This window comes from Procambarus clarkii, chromosome 32, assembly GCF_040958095.1.
Source record: "Procambarus clarkii isolate CNS0578487 chromosome 32, FALCON_Pclarkii_2.0, whole genome shotgun sequence".
Lineage (NCBI taxonomy): Eukaryota > Metazoa > Arthropoda > Malacostraca > Decapoda > Cambaridae > Procambarus > Procambarus clarkii.
This window is the reverse complement of record NC_091181.1, coordinates 28,361,159-28,382,667: the sequence shown is the minus strand read 5'-3', so window position 1 is coordinate 28,382,667 and position 21,509 is coordinate 28,361,159. Positions and strand designations below refer to the sequence as shown.

Here is a 21,509-nt window from a genome sequence, read left to right as displayed (position 1 = left end):
CCACTTGTTGTTAAATGTTGTTAAAGATTCGCTACCTGGAACAAAGTTCCAAGTAGCACGGGCTATGGTGAGCCCGCAGTGGAGTTATATTCACCACTTACGTGAGACCAGTGTTAGAGTATGCCGCCCCATCGTGAAGCCCCCATCTTAAAAACACTTTAACGAAACTCGAAACTCATTCTGTGAGTGAACTTACCGCCACTGTGACAGTATGGGCCAGCGTTACTCATGTTGTAAACTGGTAACTCACTCTTGGTAGCGTAGATGGTAGGGGGCGTACCTCGGTGTAAACTGAATATTCGCAGTTTCATGAGTGTTTGAAAGGAAGTGCTTGAGCTATGTCCAGCACCTTGTTCTCTGATTATTTCGGTATTTCTGGCCAGGATGTCTTTGAGACGGTCGGCCGAGCGGACAGCACGCTGGACTTGTGATCCTGTGGTCCTGGGTTCGATCCCAGGCGCCGGCGAGAAACATTGGGCAGAGTTTCTTTCACCCTATGCCCCTGTTACCTAGCAGTAAAATAGGTACCTGGGTGTTAGTCAGCTGTCACGGGCTGCTTCCTGGGGGTGGAGGCCTGGTCGAGGACCGGGCCGCGGGGACACTAAAAAGCCCCGAAATTATCTCAAGATAACCTCAAGAATAGATGGTTTGGTTGTGTGAAGACATCTTTGATTAAGCCTTTTTATATGTGCAACACTGGGTGAAGCTGCAGGAACATAAGGTGAAGCTGCAGGAACATAAGGTGAAGCTGCAGGAACATAAGGTGAAGCTGCAGGAACATAAGGTGAAGCTGCAGGAACATAAGGTGAAGCTGCAGGAACATAAGGTGAAGCTGCAGGAACATAAGGTGAAGCTGCAGGAACATAAGGTGAAGCTGCAGGAACATAAGGTGAAGCTGCAGGAACATAAGGTGAAGCTGCAGGAACATAAGGTGAAGCTGCAGGAACATAAGGTGAAGCTGCAGGAACATAAGGTGAAGCTGCAGGAACATAAGGTGAAGCTGCAGGAACATAAGGTGAAGCTGCAGGAACATAAGGTGAAGCTGCAGGAACATAAGGTGAAGCTGCAGGAACATAAGGTGAAGCTGCAGGAACATAAGGTGAAGCTGCAGGAACATAAGGTGAAGCTGCAGCAGCAACACAAGGTGAAGCTGCAGGAACATAAGGTGAAGCTGCAGGAACATAAGGTGAAGCTGCAGCAGCAACACAAGGTGAAGCTGCAGGAACATAAGGTGAAGCTGCAGGAACATAAGGTGAAGCTGCAGCAGCAACACAAGGTGAAGCTGCAGCAGCAACACAAGGTGAAGCTGCAGGAACATAAGGTGAAGCTGCAGGAACATAAGGTGAAGCTGCAGCAGAAACATAAGGTGAAGCTGCAGGAACATAAGGTGAAGCTGCAGGAACATAAGGTGAAGCTGCAGGAACATAAGGTGAAGCTGCAGCAGCAACACAAGGTGAAGCTGCAGCAGCAACACAAGGTGAAGCTGCAGGAACATAAGGTGAAGCTGCAGGAACACAAGGTGAAGCTGCAGCAGCAACACAAGGTGAAGCTGCAGCAGCAACACAAGGTGAAGCTGCAGCAGCAACACAAGGTGAAGCTGCAGCAGCAACACAAGGTGAAGCTGCAGCAGCAACACAAGGTGAAGCTGCAGCAGCAACACAAGGTGAAGCTGCAGGAACATAAGGTGAAGCTGCAGGAACATAAGGTGAAGCTGCAGCAGCAACACAAGGTGAAGCTGCAGGAACATAAGGTGAAGCTGCAGGAACATAAGGTGAAGCTGCAGGAGCACAAGGTGAAGCTGCAGGAGCACAAGGTGAAGCTGCAGGAGCACAAGGTGAAGCTGCAGGAGCACAAGGTGAAGCTGCAGGAACATAAGGTGAAGCTGCAGGAACATAAGGTGAAGCTGCAGGAACATAAGGTGAAGCTGCAGCAGCAACACACGGTGAAGCTGCAGCAGCAACACACGGTGAAGCTGCAGGAACATAAGGTGAAGCTGCAGGAACATAAGGTGAAGCTGCAGCAGCAACACAAGGTGAAGCTGCAGGAACATAAGGTGAAGCTGCAGGAACATAAGGTGAAGCTGCAGCAGCAACATAAGGTGAAGCTGCAACAGCAACATAAGGTGAAGCTGCAGGAGCACAAGGTGAAGCTGCAGGAGCACAAGGTGAAGCTGCAACAGCAACATAAGGTGAAGCTGCAGGAGCACAAGGTGAAGCTGCAACAGCAACATAAGGTGAAGCTGCAGGAACATAAGGTGAAGCTGCAGGAACACAAGGTGAAGCTGCAACAGCAACATAAGGTGAAGCTGCAGGAACACAAGGTGAAGCTGCAGCAGCAACATAAGGTGAAGCTGCAGCAGCAACATAAGGTGAAGCTGCAGCAGCAACACTGGCTGAAGCTGCAGCAACAACACTGGCTGAAGCTGCAGCAACAACACAAGGTGAAGCTGCAGCAACAACACAAGGTGAAGCTGCAGCAACAACACAAGGTGAAGCTGCAGCAACAACACAAGGTGAAGCTGCAGCAGCAACACAAGGTGAAGCTGCAGCAGCAACACAAGGTGAAGCTGCAGCAGCAACACAAGGTGAAGCTGCAGCAGCAGCAACACAAGGTGAAGCAGCAGCAGCAGCAACACAAGGTGAAGCAGCAGCAGCAGCAACACAAGGTGAAGCAGCAGCAGCAGCAACACAAGGTGAAGCAGCAGCAGCAACACAATGTGAAGCAGCAGCAGCAGCACTAGGTGAAGCAGCAGCAGCAGCACTAGGTGAAGCAGCAGCAGCAACACAAGGTGAAGCAGCAGCAGCAACACAAGGTGAAGCAGCAGCAGCAACACAAGGTGAAGCAGCAACAGCAACACAAGGTGAAGCAGCAACAGCAACACAAGGTGAAGCAGCAACAGCAACACAAGGTGAAGCAGCAACAGCAACACAAGGTGAAGCAGCAACAGCAACACAAGGTGAAGCAGCAACAGCAACACAAGGTGAAGCAGCAACAGCAACACAAGGTGAAGCAGCAACAGCAACACAAGGTGAAGCAGCAACAGCAACACAAGGTGAAGCAGCAACAGCAACACAAGGTGAAGCAGCAACAGCAACACAAGGTGAAGCAGCAACAGCAACACAAGGTGAAGCAGCAACAGCAACACAAGGTGAAGCAGCAGCAGCAACACAAGGTGAAGCAGCAGCAGCAACACAAGGTGAAGCAGCAACAGCAACACAAGGTGAAGCAGCAACAGCAACACTAGGTGAAGCAGCAACAGCAACACAAGGTGAAGCAGCAGCAGCAACACAAGGTGAAGCAGCAGCAGCAACACAAGGTGAAGCAGCAGCAGCAACACAAGGTGAAGCAGCAACAGCAACACAAGGTGAAGCAGCAGCAGCAACACAAGGTGAAGCAGCAACAGCAACACAAGGTGAAGCAGCAACAGCAACACAAGGTGAAGCAGCAGCAGCAACACAAGGTGAAGCAGCAGCAGCAACACAAGGTGAAGCAGCAACAGCAACACAAGGTGAAGCAGCAACAGCAACACAAGGTGAAGCAGCAGCAGCAACACAAGGTGAAGCAGCAACAGCAACACAAGGTGAAGCAGCAACAGCAACACAAGGTGAAGCAGCAACAGCAACACAAGGTGAAGCAGCAACAGCAACACAAGGTGAAGCAGCAGCAGCAACACAAGGTAAACAAAAACACACCCGAGTGTATCCGCAGAAAACACGTGGTTACCGTCGTTGCTCCTGGAGAGAAAAAAAAACAGGGAACACCATAATAAACTAGATGTGTTGTTCGTCCTGGGGCGAGACTTTGTGAAGCCAGGGATGCCAGACACCCCTGGAGCGGTGCAGCTGAACCCTGTGTTTTACTGCTGATCAAACACGTCACAATCACTGTTACCACGTGCTAAGCCGGGGCAAGATAACGGGGCTTACAATTACACAAGACAACAACAAAAAAATTTTGCTCAATCGTACGGAAAATATAATCTTATTGAACGTTTGCTCATGTAATTTTCTAAGAGTAAAACTCGGCAATGGTGATCTTATTTCTACGACCAGGTAGGATGGACTGGGAAGGTTTCGAGTGAGAGAGATGGAGGAGAGAGAAAAAGAGACACAGAAGACAGAGAAAGACAGAGAGACAGAGTCAGAAGAGAAAATGGCTTACTCAACCTACTGGCAAAGTAGTTTTTCTGTTTTTTTTAGTTAACTGATCTTATACAATAATGATCCTACGATGACAGACATTAGATGATAGCTTTGGTGTGTGTGGGCGTGTGACCTGTCAGGTACCGCCCGACCTCTGACCTCGACACGTCCTCACCTCATAGTGCCACGCATATGGCACTCTGTGCAGAAGAACGGCTTTCTAACCCTGTGTCAAAAAGGTGTGAAAATGTATTACCACCGGCCGTAAACATCTTTTGGAGACGCCATGCTTTAAAACTGCGGAGATAACACAACTCCATAAAGGAGGTAATATAGCAGAGGCAAAAAAATTATAAACCGATATCACAACACACACAAAAAATCTTCGCAAGATTTAAGGATCTTTCTAAAACAATCTTAGTAAGATCACAACACTCGTGGAACCACAGTGTCTACATAACATTGGTCTAGGGGGTTGTGTAATTAAACAATCCAACCACTGATGTAATTATACACACACTTTTTATAATTATAATTTGACAGTCTCCGTGGTGTAGTGGTAAGACACTCGCCTGGCGTTCCGCGAGCGCTATGTCATGGGTTCGTATCCTGGCCGGGGAGGATTTACTGGGCGCAATTCCTTAACTGTAGCCTCTGTTTAACGCAACAGTAAAATGTGTACTTGGTTGTAACAACGATTCTTCGCGGCAGGGGATCGTATTCCAGGGACCTGCCCGAAACGCTACGCGTACTAGTGGCTGTACAAGAATGTAACAACTCTTGTATATATCTCAAAAAAAAAAAAAAAAAAAAATACACACAATTCGCGAGAGCTTTCGACAGGTGTGACCATATGGTGTCAATGTACACTAAGGGGGAATTAAGAGCTGGAAGATGGATCTTTAATTTCCCAACGAACAGAGACGAGAGTGTAATAAAGACAGTGAAATCCAGATCATCCACTGTCAATAGGCCAGTCCCTCCCCCCCCCCTCCCCATTAGGGTACTGTCCATTACTTCCCGTACTTTTCCCCATCCTCATAATAATTATAGACAAAGACACAGTACTGTATCGTCCTTTGCTTAACGATTATGCCAGGATTAAGATTAAATCTTAAGAGACATTTAAGATTTGTGTGAGAGTTGGCAGTATTGAGGACACAGCAAATCTCCCATATGATGCAAATCGGATCTTTCAAGGAGCCACAGAAAGTATTATGATTATTGACGATAGGTTTCAGTTCCTGCGCTATGGAAAACAAGGCAAAGCACATATAAAACGCCGTCAAAACACACACAAAACCAGGAGACCAGGAGGCATGGCAGGAAGTGCAAAATAGCCCCAATGAACAGTAGCTGTGCAGTAGGTACGCTCAGAGAGAATTCTTATCAACATGAGGTGTTCAGAAGAGAACTTGACAAACACTTCAAAAGGATACTTGATCAAGCAGGCTGTGATTCATACGACAGGCTGCGAGCAGCCACGTGTAATAGCCTGCCTGACGAGACCACCAACCAAGAGGCATTGGTTAGAGACCGGGCTGCGGGGACATTGATCCTCGGAACCAACCCAAGGTAACCACAAGGTATGTAGTACAGATATAAATGAATGGCCACATCTGTAGTAGAAAATAAACTTTAAGAATAAAAGGTGAGTGACTTTAGGTGGCAGCATACTCGCTCCTTCACAGAGACAGTCATCATGGTCTCCAGAAGCTTCTGGAGACCATTCCAGATGGTGCCAGCAGGCCGGACCTCGTGGTGCTTGGCGCCTTGTATATAACCTGTACTTCAGAGGGCCATTTAACCCCTTTCCCTTAAGCCAAGATGATTACATGAACTATGTTCTTTATTCGTAAAGAAAGAACAGCAGTTGCAACATCAGGATCTGCGGGTTGGTACAAGAATTCAACCAACTACGAACCACTTAGTTTGATGAAAGGGAGCAGTAGAACAACAGAAGTACACTTGCATCGCATCAGGCTTGGATACCCATGTGCATGAATCGACTTGAGAATGGTCCAGGACGGACCGAAACGTCGTCGTCCCTTCAATTTCTAGTGTGTGGTCTGGTCAACATACTTCAGCCACGTTATTGTGACTCATCGCCTGCATGGGAAATAGGCTCAAAGAGATATCCACTATCCTCAGGTTTATCTATCTCGATATATCTAAGGGGAATTCGCAAGGTTGATAAACAATAATTGAACAGCAGGAACGTTTCCTTCAACGTTCAGCACCCTTATGAACGCCATTGCAAATATTTAATGTCCTGAAGGAACACAACAAGTGGGATATGAAGATATGATGTTCCACTTAATACAAGCTCTCACCTTGGACAAAAATTAAACAGTCCATTGCACTCCTTGGAAGGAAATGTGTTGAACTCTGTTTCACTCTCTCCACCAACAAGACAAAAACATACTCTCAACACTAGCGGGGGGAAAAGGAAGAACAACAAATTAATGGAGTAACACTTGAATGGGTTGACCACTATCGGTACCTTGGCGTCACTGTCGGCTCTAACAAGGGGAAGAAAGAGGAGCTCAATCAACTCATAGGAACATGCAAAAGTCGACTCAGGGCACTGAAAGCTATGACCTGGAATGGACATGGGGCCTCTATTGCTGTGCTTAAAATGATGTACACAGCCTATGTGCGCTCCGTCATAGACTATGCCGCACCAGTACTGTGCACCTACTCCCAAAGCTATATGAAAAAACTTGAACGCATACAAAATGAAGCCATGACAATTATTCTTGGAGTCCCAAGAACTGCCAAACCTTTTAATCTACGAGAGGAGTTCTCTCTCCCCAGTGTTACAAGCAGAATTAAGAAACTGAATGCTAAGCTTGCAATGATAGCCAGAGATCCCCATTACAATGATATTGCCAAGAAAAAACTGAGCTCTGTGCCACTTACAGGAGGAAACAGGAAAAGCAAAAAAAAATGGCATCACAGAGCAGTCTGCTACCTGGAAGAGCTTCACCTGCTTGAGCAAGCCCGTGAGCTCCTGCCTGTAGAGAGGTTACCTCCCTGGGAGGATGACTCATGCAGGATTATCATCAGAAAGATGACAACGAAAATGTCCAACATGATACCACAAGAAATGAGGCACAAATATTTTGAGGAAATTTATAATGCAGCCGGAAATGAAATAGATTAAATCTACACTGACGGGTCATCTAACCCTGTCAATGACAGGACTGGTGCAGCATACAGTTTAATTAGAATAATGCCTTAGAACGCGGAAATGAAGGAAAAGCCCGTATTGAGAACTATGCCTCTTCAACACAAGCGGAACTAACTGCCATTGTTATAGTGTTAAGATTCCTTGAACGACGCACTAACGGTGCAGTGATCTGCATTGATTCTAAAGCAGCGCTACAAAACCTGAATACTTCATACCCAAGACTCCGCTACAAATTAGAGGTATTGTCAGGCAACATCACCGTGACAAGGTTACTGAGGAAAGGAGGAAAGAACAACAAACAAGTGAATCTGTACGATGGTACAATGTGGTTGCAGTTGGCAATCCCTATCATTATGGACGAAGAGGATGTGGCCGCGGGAGAGAATCAATAATAGCAAAAATCCGTCTTGGATACAAATATCCATGGAGATTCGGAATGGAAACAACAGTTAAGCAGCGGAGTTGCAGAAACTGTAGTGAGAGTGACGGACACCGCCTTGACCACTACCTGAGAAACTGTGAACATCTACGAGACATTAGAAATATGTGTAGAATAATAAACCCCACATTGTTTCAGTCGAGAAAACACTATTTGTCTAATATAGATACTGTTCTTAACCGATTCCCCCATTTTGCCCCTGTAAGATAACGTAAGATTCTAAGGGTTGACGAAAGTTAATCTTCTTCTTTGAGAAGCTGTTCATTTGAGACAGTTAAGGAAGTCCCAGCTGTGTCTGGGTACAAGTGACAGGATGAACAACCCAGCGGGTTTTCTTCCTATTGGGGAGTGTTGTACATGCTGCTATGGCGGTGTGTCCACTCACAGGATGAGTGGCGCTGCCCAATACTGTCACTATGGCGGTGTGTCCAATCACAACATGAGTGACGCTGCCCAATACTGTCACTATGGCGGTGTGTCCAATCACAACATGAGTGACGCTGCCCAATACTGTCACTATGGCGGTGTGTCCACTCACAACATGAGTGACGCTGCCCAATACTGTCACTATGGCGGTGTGTCCAATCACAACATGAGTGACGCTGCCCAATACTGTCACTATGGCGGTGTGTCCACTCACAACATGAGTGACGCTGCCCAATACTGTCACTATGGCGGTGTGTCCACTCACAACATGAGTGACGCTGCCCAATACTGTCACTATGGCGGTGTGTCCACTCACAACATGAGTGGCGCTGCCCAATACTGTCACTATGGCGGTGTGTCCACTCACAACATGAGTGACGCTGCCCAATAAACTCGCCCCTCGGAGCAAAATAAACAAATCAATTAGACAAAGGGAGAGAGGTAACAAGAGGGGGTGCCTCGGGGCACACAACAGGGGGAACATTCTCTACCTCACGTAAATGATCTGGAACAGGTTAGTTAGTTTAGTTCATTTATTATGCACCCCATACCCATCTTGTGGGCGGTAGTGGAAAGGGTTACAGAGGCACATAATGGGCTCAGGGACTCAACCCCACAATTCATTTAGCTAAGCAAGTTACATTCTTGATGAGATAGTTACAAAATTCAATATAAGTCGTCACATCTAATACGATCATTTGCATTCCTGTTTGCGGACGATACGAACCTCACAAGGAGGTAGAAAATAAATCGGATTTTCTTTAATTTTAGCACTATGCAACGAGACCCGGTCTCAGACCCTCTCCTCATCCACAAGATAACTGAGATAGACAAGATAACAACGTATAATGTAATGAGGGGGGATTGATCGGAGAGGATAGGGAAGGTAATGTTCAGATAGGAGGAGAGAACACGGGTGGTGGGTGGAGACGTGGGTGTGCTATCTTGAGGTTATCTTGAGATGATTTCGGGGCTTTTAGTGTCCCCGCGGCCCGGTCCTCGACCAGGCCTCCACCCCCAGGAAGCAGCCCGTGACAGCTGACTAACACCCAGGTAACTATTTTACTGCTAGGTAACAGGGGCATAGGGTGAAAGAAACGCTGCCCATTGTTTCTCGCCGGCGCCTGGGATCAAACCCAGGACCACAGGATCACAAGTCCAGCGTGTTGTCCGCTCGGCCGACCGGCTCCCACAGTGGGTGCTCTAAGCCTCTCCAGTGGGCGGGTGTCCAGGGTTGTAAAACGAGGCCCTCTAAGCCATATCTCAGCCGCGACCTTAAATGAAAACACAACTAGAAACTTGAGGAATACATGTCACATTAACTGGCCAGGAATGGCAGGCAGGGATGAGGATCGGTAACACTGTGAGCGTCTCTATGTGAGCGCGTCTATGTGAGCGTCTCTATGTGAGCGTCTCTATGTGAGCGTCTCTATGTGAGCGTCTCTATGTGAGCGTCTCTATGTGAGCGTCTCTATGTGAGCGTCTCTATGTGAGCGTCTCTATGTGAGCGCCTCTATGTGAGCGCCTCTATGTGAGCGCCTCTATGTGAGCGCCTCTATGTGAGCGTCTCTATGTGAGCGTCTCTATGTGAGCGTCTCTATGTGAGCGTCTCTATGTGAGCGCCTCTATGTGAGCGCCTCTATGTGAGCGCCTCTATGTGAGCGCCTCTGTGAGTGCCTCTATTCACCTAGTTGTGTTTGCGGGGGTTGAGCTTTGCTCTTTCGGCCCGCCTCTCAACTGTCAATCAAATGTTAACTAACTACTTTTTTTCCACACCACACACACACACACACCCCCCAGGAAGCAGCCCGTGACAGCTGACTAACTCCCAGGTACCTATTTACTGCTAGGTAACAGGGGCATTCAGGGTGAAAGAAACTTTGCCCATTTGTTTCTGCCTCGTGCGGGAATCGAACCCGCGCCACAGAATTACGAGTCCTGCGCGCTATCCACCAGGCTACCAGTCCCCTACGCTCTATGTGAGCGCATCTGAATACTCAGATGAGTCGAAAAGAATCTCCTCGGTGACACAAAAGAGAACACAGGAGCACTTTACAACCACAGTTGTTCAACCGCCGCTCCTGTGCCGGGTAAGTCCACTACGGGCTCACCATAGCCCGTGCTACTTGCCCCGCTCCTGTGCCCGGTAAGTCCACTACGGGCTCACCATAGCCCGTGCTACTTGCCCCGCTCCTGTGCCCGGTAAGTCCACTACGGGCTCACCATAGCCCGTGCTACTTACAACTTTTTGTTCCCTAGTAGCTGAATCTAAAACAACAACAACAACACTTGACAAGACTATGGCAGTTACAAGCAGCTGAAAAACAACAACAAATGTAGTATACATTATTTATACATATGTATACGTGGCGCTAAACTACATATTAGAGACACTAATATACATGGCCAGGGTATACAGGGTACCTGCGAGTTTGACAGCTGCCACGGGCTGCTTCCTGGGGATATGTAACAAAAAAGGAGGCCAAGTCGAGGACCGGGCCGCGGGGACGCTAAGCCCCGAAATCATCTCAAGATAACATCAAGAGGGAGAGATGACTTGTATGGTTCTAGACTTCTAGAGACACTAATAAGGAGATGTCACGCTAACAGCAGTTAAACAGGAAAGAAAAAAAAGGGGGGTTGCCTGCTGCAATTTGCTCGACTTCCAGAAAGTCTTCGACAATGTCACATAAAAGGTTCCTACACAAGCTATAAGACAGTGCTGAAGTAAAGAGAAAAATGCTGAAATAGGTGACGGAGTACCTTTTCAACCAGACGCCAAAAAGTTACATTGATTTGGGGAGAAATCAGGATGAAGATCATGGACTAACAGGGTGCCACTAAGATCCTTCTGTTCCTTGGGACCTATTCTGTTCCTTGGGACCTATTCTGTTTGTTGGGACCTATTTTGTTTGTTGGGACCTATTTTGTTGGGACCTATTTTGTTGGGACCTATTTTGTTGGGACCTATTTTGTTGGGACCTATTTTGTTGGGACCTATTTTGTTGGGACCTATTTTGTTGGGACCTATTTTGTTTGTTGGGACTTACTCTGTTCCTTGGGACTTACTCTGTTCCTTGGGACCTACTCTGTTCCTTGGGACCCACTCTGTTCCTTGGGACCCCACTCTGTTCCTTGGGACCCCACTCTGTTCCTTGGGACCCCACTCTGTTCCTTGGGACCCCACTCTGTTCCTTGGGACCCCACTCTGTTCCTTGGGACCCCACTCTGTTCCTTGGGACCCCACTCTGTTCCTTGGGACCCCACTCTGTTCCTTGGGACCCCACTCTGTTCCTTGGGACCCCACTCTGTTCCTTGGGACCCCACTCTGTTCCTTGGGACCCCACTCTGTTCCTTGGGACCCACTCTGTTCCTTGGGACCTCACTCTGTTCCTTCTGGGTGTCAATGATTTGGTCGACGGACTGAATTCCTACATGTTGAGTTAAATTGTCAGAAGGAAAGTTAAAAACATAAAAACCATGGTGGGAAAACGGAGGACAAATATTTTGGAAAGAAAAGTATTAGACAATAGGTATTTATTTTATATATATATATATATATATATAATATATATATATATATATATATATATATATATATATATATATAAACATTCCTGGAGGTGGCGATGGAAATTGTCAAGCGGACTTGTGTGTAGAGAATCATTTATTACAATTACGGTAATTCACATGTGATTGTGGATATTCACATGTGATTGTGGATATTCACATGTGATTGTGGATATTCACATGTGATTGTGGATATTCACATGTGATTGTGGATATTCACATGTGATTGTGGATATTCACACGTGATTGTGGATATTCACACGTGATTGTGGATATTCACACGTGATTGTGGATATTCACACGTGATTGTGGATATTCACACGTGATTGTGGATATTCACACGTGATTGTGGATATTCACACGTGATTGTGGATATCCACACGTGATAGTGGATATTCACATGTAATTGTGGATACTTCACGGTTCCTACTATCCACACCTGTAGAGGTATGCCAAACCCAAATATACCAAATTTGCTATAGTATACCAAATTAAGGTTTCACATGATTTCAGATAGCAACCTACATGTAAACTATTTAAACTCTGCAAGATATCAATGCAGAAATAAGAAGCATCAAGATATAATAACGTATAAATTTTTCGGGGACATAAATTTTATCCAAATAAATTGGTTTACAAAAAACGAAATACAGACTTTATTTAAGCAACAGATTCCCAATATACATATACACGACCGCTCTTCCCGAAATAGGTCATTGAACTTTCTGAGAAAATAAGACCAATCTATGTTGAAGTTTGAAGATGTTGCGGAATTAATGAGGAGACTTAACTACCCGTGCGGTCTGCAAGATGCTCATTGAAGAAGTGAACTAGCAACGTAAATTGTGCCACGAACGGCTAACGCACTTCAGCCCCCAATCCATAAAATTTAATGAGCATGGGAACAGAGAGAAAGAGGACAGAGGAATAAGGAATAGCCTGAGAGAGAGAGATTTTCTTGAATAGGGAAGAGAGAGAACCAAGAAAAAGACACCACCCTGACCCCTAGAGCTAGTGTGGGACACCACCCTGACCCCTAGAGCTAGTGTGAGACACCACCCTGACCCCTAGAGCTAGTGTGGGACATCACCCTGACCCCTAGAGCTAGTGTGGGACACTACCCTGACCCCTAGAGCTAGTGTGGGATACCACCCTGACCCCTAGAGCTAGTGTGGGACATCACCCTGACCCCTAGAGCTAGCGTGGGACACCACCCTGACCCCTAGAGCTAGTGTGGGACATCACCCTGACCCATAGAGCTAGTGTGGGACATCACCCTGACCCATAGAGCTAGTGTGGGACACCACCCTGACCCCAGACTTAGTGTGGGACACCACCCTGACCCCTAGAGCTAGTGTGGGACACCACCCTGACCCCTAGAGCTAGTGTGGGACACCATCCTGACCCCTAGAGCTAGTGTGGGACATCACCCTGACCCCAGACCTAGCGTGGGACACCACCCTGACCCCCAGACCTAGCGTGGGACAGCACCCTGACCCCCAGACCAAGCGTGGGACACCACCCTGACCCCAGACCTAGCGTGGGACAGCACCCTGACCCCAGACCAAGCGTGGGACAGCACCCTGACCCCAGACCAAGCGTGGGACAGCACCCTGACCCCAGACCAAGCGTGGGACAGCACCCTGACCCCCAGACCAAGCGTGGGACACCACCCTGACCCCCAGACCAAGCGTGGGACAGCACCCTGACCCCAGACCAAGCGTGGGACAGCACCCTGACCCCAGACCAAGCGTGGGACACCACCCTGACCCCCAGACCTAGCGTGGGACACCACCCTGACCCCCAGACCTAGCGTGGGACACCACCCTGACCCCCAGACCTAGCGTGGGACACCACCCTGACCCCCAGACCTAGCGTGGGACACCACCCTGACCCCCAGACCTAGCGTGGGACACCACCCTGACCCCCAGACCTAGCGTGGGACACCACCCTGACCCCCAGACCTAGCGTGGGACACCACCCTGACCCCCAGACCTAGCGTGGGACACCACCCTGACCCCTAGATATTGAAGAACCACGAAGACTCTAACCTTGGTTAATTACGTCTGGTACGTTATCTTATCTTGAGATGATTTCGGGGCTTTAGTGTCCCCGCGGCCCGGTCCTCGACCAGGCCTCCACCCCCAGGAAGCAGCCCGTGACAGCTGACTAACACCCAGGTACCTATTTTACTGCTAGGTAACAGGGGCATAGGGTGAAAGAAACTCTGCAAATTGTTTCTCGCCGGCGCCCGGGATCGAACCCGGGACCACAGGATCACAAGTCCAGCGTGCTGTCCGCTCGGCCGACCGTTACTCGGTAGTTTGCTGCTATTGGCGCTGTAGTGACCTTAACATTTACCCAGACGAATCGTGGATCGTAAGTAGTTACCCAGACGAGTCCTAGATCGTAAGTAGCTTCCCAGACGAGAGTCGTGGATCGTAAGTAGTTACCCAGACGAGTCCTAGATCGTAAGTAGCTTCCCAGACGAGAGTCGTGGATCGTAAGTAGTTACCCAGACGAGTCCTAGATCGTAAGTATCTACCCAGACGAGAGTCGTGGATCGTAAGTATCTACCCAGACGAATCGTGGATCGTAAGTAGCTTCCCAGACGAGTCGTGGATCGTAACAAACATTAACATTGCCTGTTCTGCACGTAGACTTGTCTGATTGTAACTATTGTTTGGTGTTGATGTTTGCATGATCAGAAAGGATTTGCAACCCTTTGTCCCAGTTCCTTTCATCCGTTCTTGAATACCTGTTCCTTGTACGTCAATCCAGGTCATAAATATAGCTTTCTTGATCACTCTTCATTAGGGAGAAATATAAAACTCTGGGAATTGTCTACAAACAAGTTTGACAAAGTTGTTAAACTCAACACTGAGCTACATACAGGAGACAGAACCTAATAGTTGCAAAGATCAAGCTGAGGAATAATAATAATATTTAGATATTCTGTTGTTACAGCTGATAGATAAGAAGCTCGCAGATTTGTTTAAGATCCATACTGATTATCAAGCCAAGGTAGCCTGACGGCTGGGGGGACAGCGCTCGGGATTCGTAGTTACTAATGTTCCTGGTTCGATCCCCGGCGGAGGTGGAAGCAAATAGGCAGAGTTTCTTTCACCCTGATGCGAGTGTTCACCTATCAGTAAATAGGTAGCTGGGAGTTGGACAGCTGCTACGGGCTGCTTCCTGGGGGTGTGTAACCAAAAGGAGCCCTGGTCGAGGACCGGGCCCCGGGGACGCTAAGCCCCGAAATCCTCTTAAGATAACCTCCCATATTTAATTTTTTCAGTTGTATTCGGCCTGGCGCTAAGATAAGCGTTTCGTTAACTCTTGTTAACATTGTCAAGGGGTTCGTATGGTCATCAATTTTCTTGCTGCATCATATATATATATCCAAGGATGCCGGCGAGAAACAATGGGCAGAGTTTCTTTCACCCTGAATGCCCCTGTTACCTAGCAGTAAAATAGGTACCTGGATGTTAGTCAGCTGTCACGGGCTGCTTCCTGTGGGTGGAGGCCTGGTCGAGGACCGGGCCGCGGGGACACTAAAAGCTCCGAAATCATCTCAAGATAACCTCAAGGATAAGGTGAAGCACCTCGCTTTCAGGTCCATTGTACGATGGCGAGGAGTCACAATAACGTGGCTGAAGTATGTTGACCAGACCACACACTAGGAGGTGAAGGGACGACGACGACGACGTTTCGGTCCGTCCTGGACCATTCTCAAGTCGATTGTCTTGAGAATGGTCCAGGACGGACCGAAACGTCGTCGTCGTCCCTTCACCTTCTAGTATGTGATCTAGTCAACATTGTACCATTACAATCTATTTACATCATGCCTGGTACAGCACTATAGTGAGGACAGACAGTTTAAAAGTAGATTTAAAGGTAGATCATAAAAGATCTACCACCTAATAGATATTCATGCCCGTGCCACCTCTTGGGGTGCCTTAATCTTCATCAATCAATCAGTCAATGGCTGGTGCAGTATGCTCTGTGTTCCGTTGGGTTGTGGAGGTTGGCAGAGTGTAAATTGATGGTAGTTGGCTATTGATGTGTGGCTGGGTTGTCTTGATGTATAATGGCTATAATATAATGACATATAATGATATATAATGCCGATGTCCAGTCGTTGTATCTGTCAATTATTTTGTCGTTTGTGGAGCGTTTATATATATATATATATATATATATATATATATATATATATATATATATATATATATATATATATACACATATATATACATATATATATATACATATATATATATGTATAATATATATATAATATATACACTAAAAGCAAACAAAATGAATCACAAAATAAATATTTATATAATCATAAAATAAATATATATAATTAATATATGAAATACAAATTAAAATTGAAATGGAGTTTTTTTTTTCCTTTTTTTTTTACTAAAAACTAATATTACAGCGGGAAGGTTACTGTTGCATATTTAATTTTCAAAATGAAATTCCACTGCCTGATCAGTTTTTCATTTACATACTGAGTGATATTTACAAAAAGCCATCAGCTTAACCCCCCCACACACGCACACATACGTACACAGTCTGGCGCACACACGCGGTCACGCACGCATATGTGTATTTACGCCTAGATAAACGAAAGAATACACACACACACACACACACACACACACACACACACACACACACACACACACACACACATACACACATACATACGTACACAGTCTGGCGCGCACACGCGGTCACGCACGCATATGTGTATTTACGCCTAGATAAACGAAAGAATACACACACACACACACACACACACACACACACACATACAGATGTTAGAAAGTTTTCTTTTAGCGTGAGGGTTAGTGAATAAAATGACTTAAAGGGGCAGATTATAGAGGCTAAAACTCTATTCATAATTTTGAAAGCAGGAATGATAGGGGAAATAGGCCAGGAGTTATTGCATTAGAGAGCCAACGGGTAGAAAAGCGGGGTCCGAGACCTGGAGCTCGATCCTGCAGGCCCAAATAGGTGCGTACACGCACACGCTCACACGCGCGCGCACGCACAAGATAATTAAGGGCATAGAACGGACAAAGACTGTTTAAAGGCAGATCCAATACTCGAGTCGTGGATCGTAAGTAGCTACCCAGACGAGAGTCGTGGATCGTAAGTAGCTACCCAGACGAGAGTCGTGGATCGTAAGTAGCTACCCAGACGAGAGTCGTGGATCGTAAGTAGCTACCCAGACGAGAGTCGTGGATCGTAAGTAGCTACCCAGACGAGAGTCGTGGATCGTAAGTAGCTACCCAGACGAGAGTCGTGGATCGTAAGTAGCTACCCAGACGAGAGTCGTGGATCGTAAGTAGCTACCCAGACGAGAGTCGTGGATCGTAAGTAGCTACCCAGACGAGACAGGAGAACAGCAGGGGGGGGGTCCAAGAGATACAACTCTCCCATGGAAAAGATCAACTAGGTAAGTACACATAGAACGAGGGACAGTGCAAAGGGGGAGGGGGTATAGGGGGTAGAGGGGGGGGCATGTTATGGTGATTGGGGAAGGGGGGTAGGGAGAGTGGGTATATACCCATGACCAAAGGGGCATCCCATCTTCCGGCTTGGCATGGGATCACCCACACTCCCACGACTTGTCCTGTCCCCCACAGATCAATAGAACTGACCCCATCATCCTCCGTCCTCCCAGTCCCTCCCTACTCCCTGCTTCCTGCTGGACACTGGAGGGGAAGGGGGAGGCATGGGGTGGGAAGGGGTGTATGGAAGCCTAGTGTTAAGGGAAAGGTATATGATTATTGTGGTCACTTGTCGTGGTGGTGGTGATGGGTGGGGGTGGTGATGGGTGTGGTGGGGGGTGGTGGTGGGGGTGGTGGTGATGGTGGTGGGGGTGGTGGTGATGGGGGTGGGGGTGGTGGTGATGGGTGTGGTGGTGGTGGTGGTGATGGGTGGTGGTGGTGATGGGTGGGGGGTGGTGATGGGTGTGGTGGGGGGTGGTGATGGGTGTGGTGGGGGGTGGTGGTGATGGTGGTGGGGGTGGTGGTGATGGTGGTGGGGGTGGTGGTGATGGGTGTGGTGGTGGTGGTGGTGATGGGTGGGGGTGGTGATGGGTGTGGTGGTGGTGGTGGTAGTGATGGGTGTGGGGGTGGTGGTGGTGGTGGTCGTGGAATAACTTATATAATATTTGTTCTCCCTGCCACAGACGTGGCCAGACATTTACAGTGTTATAGTGATCAGTTAATTTTCTTTTGTACTCCATAGACAAAATAAAATGTATATATGCTGGTTAGCATTGTATTTTTTTGGGGGGGTGGGGGGGCAGGGATATTCCTGCGCGGGCCCTAAGCCTCTGGCTGGCCCACTAAGTGTTGCTTGTTTCTGTTTTACTTGGGCGGAGTATGAGTATTTATGACTCGTATGGTCGCTTCAGTAAGATTTTAACAACTTCTGGTCTGTTGAATCTAAGTTGAAATCTTAATGGGTTTGTAACTGTGCACTGTGTTAGATAATGTTCCAGTGGTCTGTCGGGCATTTCTCCACAGTGTTGGCATTTCCTCTCATCTTCCGGAACCTGTAAGCCTATTTCCCATGCGCATGGGTATCCAAGCCTGATGCGATGTAAGTGTACTTCTGTTGCTCTACTGCTCCCTTTCATCAAACTAAGTGGTTCGTAGTTGGTTGAATTCTTGTACCAACCCGCAGATCCTGATGTTGCAACTGCTGTGTTGTGGTCACTGTACAGCTATTGCATTGCTCTGTTTCTAATTACTTTCTTAATCTGTGATAGACTCTGTGGTATGTAAATGTCTACATTTCTTCTCTTGCAAGTTTTGCAGCTTCATCTGCAATGTCATTTCCTATTATTCCCACATGACTTGGCACCCAGTTGATAAGTACCCATCGGCCTTGTCGTTTGAGTGTTTGCATTAATGATATGACATTTGTGATCAGATGTATGTTATCACATATGTGTTCTTGTTGCAAGGTTTCAATGACAGTTCTCCAATCTGTATATATGATAACTTGAGCATTGTAAATGTGTGGCCACGTCTGTGGTAGAAACAGAAAATAATAATAATTATTCCTACATTATTCCGCCCCCCCCCCCCCCCCCTCACTTGATACTTCCAAGTAAACGGGTTCGAATCCCCTCGAATTCTAGTGGATACCTGTTAATATAATATCTGCCGGCTAATATAAGAATTGGCTTGACAAACCTGAGTTGTCATTCAGGCCCTTGAACAGTAGAAGACCACACTGGTGCCAGACAGGTCACCAGGCACCCAGCCACACTGGTGCCAGACAGGTCACCAGGCACCCAGCCACACTGGTGCCAGACAGGTCACCAGGCACCCAGCCACACTGGTGCCAGAGGTCACCAGGCACCCAGCCACACTGGTGCCAGACACGTCACCAGGCACCCAGCCACACTGGTGCCAGACACGTCACCAGGCACCCAGCCACACTGGTGCCAGACAGGTCACCAGGCACCCAGCCACACTGGTGCCAGACAGGAGGTGGTCACCAGGCACCCAGCCACACTGGAGCCAGACAGGTCACCAGGCACCCAGCCACACTGGTGCCAGACACGTCACCAGGCACCCAGCCACACTGGTGCCAGAGGTCACCAGGCACCCAGCCACACTGGTGCCAGACAGGTCACCAGGCACCCAGCCACACTGGTGCCAGACAGGTCACCAGGCACCCAGCCACACTGGTGCCAGACAGGTCACCAGGCACCCAGCCACACTGGTGCCAGACAGGTCACCAGGCACCCAGCCAGACAGGTCACCAGGCACCCAGCCACACTGGTGCCAGACAGGTCACCAGGCACCCAGCCACACTGGTGCCAGACAGGTCACCAGGCACCCAGCCACACTGGTGCCAGACAGGTCACCAGGCACCCAGCCACACTGGTGCCAGACAGGTCACCAGGCACCCAGCCACACTGGTGCCAGACAGGTCACCAGGCACCCAGCCACACTGGTGCCAGACAGGTCACCAGGCACCCAGCCACACTGGTGCCAGACAGGTCACCAGGCACCCAGCCACACTGGTGCCAGACAGGTCACCAGGCACCCAGCCACACTGGTGCCAGACAGGTCACCAGGCACCCAGCCACACTGGTGCCAGACAGGTCACCAGGCACCCAGCCACACTGGTGCCAGACAGGTCACCAGGCACCCAGCCACACTGGTGCCAGACACGTCACCAGGCACCCAGCCACACTGGTGCCAGACACGTCACCAGGCACCCAGCCACACTGGTGCCAGACAGGTCACCAGGCACCCAGCCACACTGGTGCCAGACAGGTCACCAGGCACCCAGCCACACTGGTGCCAGACAGGTCACCAGGCACCCAGCCACACTGGTGCCAGACAGGTCACCAGGCACCCAGCCACACTGGTGCCAGACAGGTCACCAGGCACCCAGCCACACTGGTGCCAGACAGGTCACCAGGCACCCAGCCACACTGGTGCCAGAGGTCACCAGGCACCCAGCCACACTGGTGCCAGAGGTCACCAGGCACCCAGCCACACTGGTGCCAGACAGGTCACCAGGCACCCAGCCACACTGGTGCCAGACAGGTCACCAGGCACCCAGCCACACTGGTGCCAGACAGGTCACCAGGCACCCAGCCACACTGGTGCCAGACAGGTCACCAGGCACCCAGCCACACTGGTGCCAGAGGTCACCAGGCACCCAGCCACACTGGTGCCAGACACGTCACCAGGCACCCAGCCACACTGGTGCCAGACACGTCACCAGGCATCCAGCCACACTGGTGCCAGACACGTCACCAGGCACCCAGCCACACTGGTGCCAGACACGTCACCAGGCACCCAGCCACACTGGTGCCAGACAGGTCACCAGGCACCCAGCCACACTGGTGCCAGAGGTCACCAGGCACCCAGCCACACTGGTGCCAGACAGGTCACCAGGCACCCAGCCACACTGGTGCCAGACAGGTCACCAGGCACCCAGCCACACTGGTGCCAGACAGGTCACCAGGCACCCAGCCACACTGGTGCCAGACAGGTCACCAGGCACCCAGCCACACTGGTGCCAGACACGTCACCAGGCACCCAGCCACACTGGAGCCAGACAGGAGGTGATCACCAGGCACCCAGCCACACTGGTGCCAGACAGGTCACCAGGCACCCAGCCACACTGGTGCCAGACAGGTCACCAGGCACCCAGCCACACTGGTGCCAGACAGGTCACCAGGCACCCAGCCACACTGGTGCCAGACAGGAGGTGGTCACCAGGCACTGCTCGAGCACCATTGATATCACGATGGGTTTGTGCGGGGGTGTTGTAGGGGGGGTTGTGGGGAGGGGGGTGGGCGGATGGGGAAGCATGGGAGGTGGCAGGGGGATGGGATGGGAAAGCGGATGAAGAACTGGAACAGTAGAAGGGTAAGGGAAGGGTAAGGGAAGGCTTGGGCAAGTGGGGTGGAAAAACTGTTAGATTTATGTTACAGATTGTCTGCCACCCCAAGTTCTTATGGCGGGAGATTCCCACGCCCACACACCTGGCCCGCCACACTCCCACGCCCACACACCTGGCCCGCCACACTCCCACGCCCACACACCTGGCCCGCCACACTCCCACGCCCACACACCTGGCCCGCCACACTCCCACGCCCACACACCTGGCCCGCCACACTCCCACGCCCACACACCTGGCCCGCCACACTCCCACGCCCACACACCTGGCCCGCCAC

The 21,509-nt window shown here is 49.4% G+C and overlaps 1 protein-coding gene across 1 annotated transcript in view; it reads left to right on the top strand.

Annotated features, from left to right (window-relative positions):
• The window catches only part of LOC138370496 (golgin subfamily A member 6-like protein 22), a 38,973-nt gene that overhangs the window by 4,438 nt on the left and 13,026 nt on the right, over window positions 1–21,509 (top strand). The window contains exons 2-5 of the mRNA XM_069334869.1: window positions 707–1,186; window positions 1,253–1,498; window positions 2,021–2,488; window positions 7,374–7,603. Of these exons, the coding sequence (XP_069190970.1) occupies window positions 707–1,186; window positions 1,253–1,498; window positions 2,021–2,488; window positions 7,374–7,603 (1,424 nt within the window). The remainder of the gene's footprint in view (window positions 1–706; window positions 1,187–1,252; window positions 1,499–2,020; window positions 2,489–7,373; window positions 7,604–21,509) is intronic.